This window comes from Quercus robur, chromosome 6 (assembly GCF_932294415.1).
Source record: "Quercus robur chromosome 6, dhQueRobu3.1, whole genome shotgun sequence".
Classification (NCBI taxonomy): domain Eukaryota; kingdom Viridiplantae; phylum Streptophyta; class Magnoliopsida; order Fagales; family Fagaceae; genus Quercus; species Quercus robur.
Window position 1 is genome coordinate 15,334,150 of NC_065539.1, and position 8,704 is coordinate 15,342,853.

The following is an 8,704-nucleotide window of genomic DNA, read 5'->3' on the forward strand; positions in this document are numbered from 1 at the left end:
TTCCTAGCTACTACTTCTTCTATATAATAGACCTCTTCACTACATCAACACCAACCAACCCGTCTTCTTCAAAATTTCTGAACTCTCTCTCTCTCTCTATCTCTCTATCTCTATCAAATTATAATTTCTTCTTAATTTGCTCTTTGCATTTTTTGCTCAAGCAAAGTTGAGTTGAACCCATTTGCTAAATATTCCTTATAGTTTAGTCGCAGATACCCTCTGAAAATGAGGCATCTGTCTACAAAAGCTACGTGCAACTCTCACGGCCAAGATTCATCATACTTCCTAGGATGGGAGGAGTATGAGAAGAATCCCTATCATGAGGTTCAGAACCCAAAAGGGATCATTCAAATGGGTCTTGCCGAGAATCAGGTTAGATAGCCATCCCTTTCATTTTTATTATTCCTTTCCCTGAATATTAGTTATTATGGTTAATTAATTTTTGTACTTGTGGCTAACTTCATTTTGTTATATATATGTATGTAACTTGCAGCTCTCATTTGACCATCTTGAATCGTGGCTTGAGAAGAACCCTGAGCCAGCTGGGTTCAAGAGAGATGGAAAATCCATATTCAGAGAGTTAGCTCTTTTCCAAGATTATCATGGCCTCCCAGCTTTCAAGAAGGTATATACTACCATATCTTTTTAAATAAGAAAAAATAATAATAATAATGCCACTTTCATTATTCTTAGAAATGAATATATTCCTAATTCTAGTTTTGGTTATCTTTTTTAGGCCTTGGTAGAATTCATGGCAGAAATCAGAGGAAACAGAGTTAGCTTTGATCCCAACCACATGGTTCTCACTGCTGGCGCAACTTCTGCTAATGAGACTCTCATGTTTTGCCTAGCTGAACCCGGCGAAGCCTTTCTCCTTCCAACTCCATACTACCCTGGGTACGTATAATAATTTTCAAAATTATCCTACTCGTACACTTTATATGCATAACGTTCATTATTTTATTTTACGTGCGAAGTCCACATTTTTTTTTATCAGACTCACTGATTTTGCTTGCATTCGTTGGCTTGTAGATTTGATAGAGATCTTAAGTGGAGAACAGGAGTTGAGATTGTACCGATACACTGTACTAGCTCCAATGACTTCCAGATTACTGAAACCGCTCTAGAAGCAGCCTACCATGAAGCACAACAGTGTAATCTAAGAGTCAAAGGTGTCTTGGTTACCAACCCATCAAATCCATTAGGCACCACATTGAGTCGAAGTGAACTGAACCTCCTCATTAGCTTTATTACCACCAAAGGCATCCATCTTATTAGCGATGAAATTTATTCCGGCACCGTTTTTAGCTCGCCAGGCTTTGTTAGTGTCATGGAAGTTTTAAAGGACAGAAACTGTGACAAATCCGAAGTTTGGGACCGAGTTCACATTGTTTATAGTCTTTCAAAGGACCTGGGTCTACCTGGTTTTCGCGTTGGAGCAATCTACTCCAACGATGACATGGTTGTGGCTGCCGCAACCAAAATGTCTAGCTTTGGCCTAGTGTCCTCTCAAACTCAATACCTTCTTTCCGCATTGCTTTCCGACAAAAAATTCACAAAGAACTACATCTCCGAGAACCAAAAAAGGCTTAAAAAACGGCAAAACATGCTTGTTATGGGCCTTAAGAGAGCTGGTATTAGCTGCCTCAAGAGCAATGCAGGTCTATTTTGTTGGGTCAACATGAGGCACCTTTTGCGATCAGACACTTTTGAAGCAGAAATGGAGCTTTGGAAGAAAATTGTTTACGACGTGAGGCTAAATATCTCTCCTGGCTCATCCTGTCACTGCACTGAACCAGGTTGGTTCCGTGTGTGCTTTGCTAACATGACCGAAGAGACTTTGGACCTCGCTATTCAACGACTCAAAGACTTTGTGGTGGAGCACACAGCCAATGGCCACAGTAAAAGCAATAACTCCAAGAAATCAAAGAGAAAGTTACTCCCTAAGTGGGTTTTACGGCTACGTGATCGTGATCACGAGCCCGATGAACGATAGTATGGTGTAAAAGATTTTTTTTTTTTTTTTTTTCACACTTTTTGTGGAATCCCGGAAATTATTATTATTATTATTATTTTTAGAAGAAATTGCACTCTATCCTTGTTGATTAGAAGTGGCTTATGCTTCGGTTTGTACAAGTTAGTGTCTTATGAATTATTATGATATCCCCTTTGCATGATAATTGATATGTTCGTGATCTTCAAAACTATAAGATAATTAATGTGATTATGTGCTTAATTAATTTATCTTGTATATGTAATTATGGTTTAATTTAATGTAAACAAAGTGTACTTTGTGTTATGACGTAAGACATAGGTGTGAACAAATATTTTTGCTTGCAATGATGTATATAGGTAATGGCGCCGGCGAGATTAGCGGCTATAGACGGTGACTTGTGGTGCCGACGTTGGGGGGTTTCTCCATTAATTGTTTAAACCGACCTTATCATTAACACTGTTTTCTTGGTGACTATAGAACGTTGTTTAAGGCGTGTGAGTAGGGGAGTAATAGTAATTATTGGTACCATGGAAATAAACAAGGTATTGGTGTGGGTCTAAGGCTAAAAGTGTCAAAAGCCATATATGTGTTAGAATTAGGGTTTCAAACTTACATTCCATTTTTTGAGACAAAGCCATGCACATAGAGACTCGCAAACTTATTCATCTCTCTCTTACACTCAGAGAGAAAGAACATTGCAAGAAAAAATTGACTTTGCATTGTCTGGGTCCTTTGGATCTTTATAAAGTCGTCACCATCCACGCAAGCCAAGGAAGAGTAGATAGAGTCTCTCACAAGAAATATATATAAATATATATATATATATATATATATATATTTTAATCTTAAAGTCCAAAGTCTTTTGAACTTTTTGGGGACAATTAGTGCTTTAATCGTACCAAAGGTTACCTGCACTACACCAAACATAAGTTTATTACATCAAGGATTAATATAGCAAAATATATATAATGATATTAGATAAAATATCGTATTTACAAGTTAAAATTGCAGCAATGGTAACTTAAAAATGTTAAATTATTATATTAATAATAATAAGTTATAATAACTTATAATTTTCAGTTATAATAGAAGTTTTAATACATTAAGAAAAGTTGTTGTAATAATTTAAAATGAAGAATTCGTTACAATAAATTGATATCAATTATTTTCGTAATCTATTGCAACGAAAATTTTGAACTAATAACTTATTGCAACAAAGTTATTATTGCAATAATTTGATATAATTTTTTTTTTTAACAATCTATTACAATGACAAACACGAATTGATTCTAGATGGTTAACTTGTATACCCATAGTTTTAGACAAGACAAGTGGAAACCTGGAGGTAAAGCATTTGTTAAAGCAATTGGGCAAATGCGTGTATACTAGCTTATTAGCTTTAGTAGCTTGTGTACTAGCCTGTTAAAGGAAGCATACCATGATATCAATTATTTATAATCTATTGGCCTATTGCAATAACAAAATAAAGTAGTTATCTATTACAACAAAAATATCATCACAATAATTTGATACAAATTATTTTTGTCAATTATTTACAATCTATTTCAATAAGATTCGTGAAGTAGTAGCCTATTACTATAAGTTATTCGAAGAAATAAATTGTTTATGTCAACAATATATATATATATATATATATATTGTTATGATCCTAATGTTCCACCACTTAACCATGTGTTTATAAGTATTGGTTATAAATTGACTCCGATTAATTAATTTAATTATCCAAGTTGATTAATTAAGTCAAATTATATTCAAATCGTGGAGACACTAACAAATCACCAAATAAACTAATATGCAGTGGAAATTAAATGATACAGTGATTTGTTGATGAATGGGGATCTCTCGCAAGGTGAAAATTCTACTAGGTGATTTTCAGGTCATTACTCCTAAGAATCCACTAATTAAGAACAAACAGTTACAAATATAAGGAATCTTATCACTACCCTAGACTATCCCAAAATACCAACCTATAGTTAAATCTTTACACCAATCCCCAATTGAATTTGATCTTGTAGAAGACTTATTCCTTTGTATGGATCTCAGTATATGACTAACTCCAAGCAATTGATTGATTGTTGTTGGAAGCAAAGTTATTCACTTTAAAGCACGTTGAAGATCTGAAAGCACTTGGTTACAAAACCCTAAAGTGCATAAACGTAGTAACTTCTCATAGAGTGTATGAGTTATTTAATTGAGCCTCTGTATCTTTGATGACTTTAAAATAAGCCTTTTATATGGTCTAGGGTTCTGGAGGATGAAACCCTAGCAATCCAAGTCATCATGGGCTGAATTTTAGATCTGAGAATTTTGAAATCATAAATCTCGATAGATCAAGCTTCTTCATTAAATCTTGATAGATGCTAGTGTCGAGAATTATTGAATCTGCTTTTCTTCACTTGTTTTTTGGATCAACCTTTATGTCTTTAATGATACCACTTAGAATGTAAACTTTACATACTTCTTGATACATTAAACCCAACTTATATCTACCCAATTACAAGAAGGATGCTCTTGGGCACCATTCCCTTGCAAGCTGGTTTTCAAGGGTGATTGGATTAGAGCCAACCACCACTCTGAGTAATTGGATATAGCTCATTGAGTATGGGATCAAATGAGTTCCAATTTTGTGGTCGAATCTCAAAGGGGGCGACCTAGAGGCTAGATTAAAATTACCGATAAGTGAGTGGAGCCACAAAAAAGAGTGACCATCATGCTATTAAGATAAGTATGAAACTTGCTATATCAAGTATGAAACTTTCTTATTATTCATTTTCCCTGTTTATTATAATTTATTTATATGCAATGCATTTAAATTTGTTGCAATTATATATATATATATATATATATTTAATTGCATCAAATTTGTCAATAAAATATTTAGAGTTTATTGCAACAAAAAATTTTGTTGCACAAACCTATTACCTCAAATTTTATTACAACATCTTGCATAAACTATTGCAATAATTCTAATGTTATTGCAACAATATTTTTTGTCACGATAAACATTTGTTCTTGTAGTGGCAGTTTTCTAGCTAATTTGAGTTCCCAAGAGACAAGTATGTTCTGGGATTTTGAGTAACTTTTTAGAAAACAAACACTACAAAAAAATTGTCCTATCTCAACGTTTTTTTCTTGGCACTTTTAAAAACCACCGTAATAGAGAAGTCTCTACCAACGCTTTTTGAAACTGCTAGTATAGGAAACCCTATTACGGTAGCTCAAAACCGGCGCTTTATAAATTGCTGCAATAGGAGGCCTATAGAGGCGATTTCTAAAAATGCTGGTATAGGAAGCCCTATTGCAGCGTTTTATAGCCGTCGCTATAGGTTAGATTTATCTTCTTCTTTTTTATTAATTTAATTTTTGAAACTATCTTATCTCGGCGCTTTAAAAGCGCTGGAATATGGTTGTCCTATCCCAGCACTCTAAAAACACTGGAATAAGGTTATTGATTTTTCTTATGGGAAAGACCTATCTCGGCATTTTTGGAAGGGCTGGTATAGGTGGACCCTATTCCAGCGTTGTCAAAAGCGCTGGGATAGGTCACCTATAGGGATTTGTTAATTAACAAATGACGAATACTCCCCTAAATCTAGAAAAAGACTGAAATACCCTCTAAAACATCGAAAAAGAGCAAATTTTGACTGACTGTCACTGTGCAGAGGTTTGAAGAGCCGGGAAAAAAAATGTCAAGATAGGACTTTTGACCTTATTCCAGCGCTTTTTAAGGCTATCCCAGCGGTTTTGCAAACGCTAGGATAGCCCCATTTTTTTTGTGGTGAAAGCATATACAACTGATATTCAATTATCAAGAATCCTCCTTTAATTTTGACAAGATTGTCTAATTTGATGTTGATGGTTCAAGGGCTTGAGTTGTGCTATAAAAACCTACAACAACAACAACTAAATGGGTTGGAGGGATTTTATGGAATGGATATGGTTAATGCTAGCATTGTAGGGACTACTACTACATGTTTGATAATTATTCTTTTACACTCTTTGATGTATACTATGTATACACAACGTTCATAATTTTACGATGCCCAAATTTTTTTATTAGACTCCCTGATTTTGCTTGCATTCTTTGGCTTGTAGATTTGATAGAGATCTTAGGTGGAGAACAAGAGTTGAGATTGTACCGATACACTACACTAGCTCCAGTGACTTCTAGATTACTGAAACCACTCTAGAAGTAGACTACCATGAAGGACAACAACGTAATCTAAGAGTCAAAGGTGTCTTGGTTACCAACCCATCAAATCCATTGGGCACCACAATGAGTCGAAGAGAACCGAACCTCCTCATTAGATTTATTACTACCAAAGGCATCCATCTTATTAGTGATGAACTTTATTCTGACACTGTTTTTAGCTCGCCAAGCTTCGTAAGTGTCATGGAAGTTTTAAAGGAAAAAAACTGTGACAAAACCAAAGTTTGGAACCGAGCTCACATTGATTATAGTCTTTGAGAAAAAAACCTTAATGAATTCACTCATTCAGAGGGTTGTTTGTTCAATTGTTTTGCAGCTAGTGGCACTTTCACACTGACTGTTCTTTCTTATATATGCTATTGGTTTTAAATAATTTCTCTTTTTAGCTAGGTTCTCCTTTTGCATCTACGATTGTTGGACTGAATTGATTTGAGTAGAGTACCGCAGTGTTCCATTGCAATTGGGTCCAGTGTTCCTACCACTTTAAGCATAGTCGTGTTTGTTCCATTTTGAATTAATGGTGATGTTGCTTGAGATTTGAAACAAGATGAAGATGCACATTAATTTTGAATAAAACCAGTAACTTTTGAGTACATATGATATAGGACCACATTAGTACAAGAAATCTAATTTTTCTTCTTCATTTAATTGTAAAACTTACTGAATAATCATTAAAAGAAAAAAGCTCCAGTGCAACTATTTTTTTTATAAACTCAAAATTTATTGCAATAAACACCTATTGCAATGAAAATATTTTGTTATACATTGTTGCAATAAAGTCTATGACAATAGGTTATTGCAACAGATATTTAAAAGTTATTGCAGCATTAAAACATAGATGCAATAATCTAGTGCCTTTTAAGTCTAAATTTGCAACAAAAAAAAAACACTCTGCACACTAAGTATTTATTGCCACTATAATTAGTGTTTGTTGCAATAACTTTGTGGGAATAGAGTTTTTTCCATGTAGTGAATAGTATTAATATAATTATATGATAACTGCAAATCTATAACTTAAGTACGTATAACTATAACTAATTTAGAGTTCAAGTTACTACTAGTTAGCTCATAATATAAGTAGACAAATATCTTGCCAAAAAAATTACAAATATCATTTTCTACTAGCATTTTTAGTACATGATAGTCTCTATCTCCAATTTATTTTTATCATCAAATGTGATTTTCATGCATATATTAATTATTCCCATTCTATACATGGAGAGAATTAAAGTGCCTCGCGCTTCCAATCCCATACCCATAAGCATAGCTATTAAATTCGGACTGACCTGGTCAGTCGGACTGGAAACTTGATGACCCAACATCTAGACTGTTTCGGGTGTTTAAATGGATCATTTTTGTATAAAATCCAGTCAAACCCAATCAACGCTGGTGGGTTTGTGGCAACCCTAAAAACCCAGATGGGTTTATATAGCGTAATTGGATTTGTGGAATTTGTAAAATTATATCTACATGTCCACTTTATTCACTTATTTACTGTGTAATACATTATGATATGATAATTTAAAGATGAGAAACCTAAAGAATTAAATAAAAAAGCACTTCTCTACCTGTCTACCTACCTTCAAAATTCCTATCCTATCAAAAAACTACTCTGTTATTGTGAAATCTTAATTTATAATTATAATTGGCAGTTTAATTTAGGCATATACCTATTTTTTTAATTTACATATTTATGTTATGATTTTTCAAATTTTTTTATTTGAACCAATGACCCGATAACTCGATTCATAAGCCGAGTCAATGTCCAGACCGAGTTTAATAACTATGCCCCTAAGTACAAGCTTAGGCAAGAGGCATTATGTAGGGTGGGGCCGCGTACACACACAACAACACATATTTTAGCCATAATTAGCCATTATATTTTGGGTAGTAATAATTCAAGAGGGCAAGATTTAGGTACAGTACTTAGATACTATTCCTTAGGTTCTCCCGTTAAGATTCTACCATGTGGATTTTTTTTCTCATGAGATGAAAATGTATTTTTTAGTTAAAGGGTGCTGTTAACGGGTGTTGTACAGCACCCGTTAATGTGATAAAATTTAAAATAAAGTATTCACATTTTTTTAGGGATGTGGAAAAAACTAAATATGTATTAAATGTATGTCAGTTTAGATGGAGAAAGTCAAATCATTTTGTGATAAACCACAGCTAAGAAGTAAAATTTTGTCAATTTCCTATGCAGTGGGATTTGTGATAAATAATAAATGAACCACAACTGGTTTATTAACAAGTGTTAGCCGGCACCTGTTAATAAAGTCCTTAATTAAATAGCCACATGTTTGAATATTAAGAGAAGAATCTAAATAATAACATCTAAGTTTTGTCCAATTCAAGAAGTCCTTGTGTTTGGCCATTTGTTTCACCTTTGCGTTCTAACAAGACAACTGGAGAGACGTAATGTTGGGATCCAGTGAACAATTATTTTTTATTTTTTTCTGTCGCAGGCATTGAATAAT

At 33.8% G+C, this 8,704-nt stretch overlaps 1 protein-coding gene across 1 annotated transcript; it reads left to right on the plus strand.

The window, feature by feature from the left end:
• LOC126732958 (1-aminocyclopropane-1-carboxylate synthase) lies at positions 1-2,180 on the plus strand. The gene is made up of 4 exons (XM_050436045.1): positions 1-372; positions 494-625; positions 737-897; positions 1,033-2,180. Exons 1-4 carry the CDS (start codon positions 226-228, stop codon positions 1,994-1,996), a joined length of 1,404 nt encoding a protein of 467 aa, XP_050292002.1. The 5' UTR covers positions 1-225; the 3' UTR covers positions 1,997-2,180.
• Positions 2,181-8,704: the final 6,524 nt, after the last annotated feature.

Coding starts and splice junctions, on each gene's coding strand:
- LOC126732958 (XM_050436045.1), top strand. CDS start 226: ATGAGGCATCTGTCTACAAAAGCTACGTGCAACTCTCACGGCCAAGAT. Junction 373..493: donor TGGGTCTTGCCGAGAATCAG/GTTAGATAGCCA, acceptor TGTAACTTGCAG/CTCTCATTTGACCATCTTGA. Junction 898..1,032: donor CCAACTCCATACTACCCTGG/GTACGTATAATA, acceptor GTTGGCTTGTAG/ATTTGATAGAGATCTTAAGT.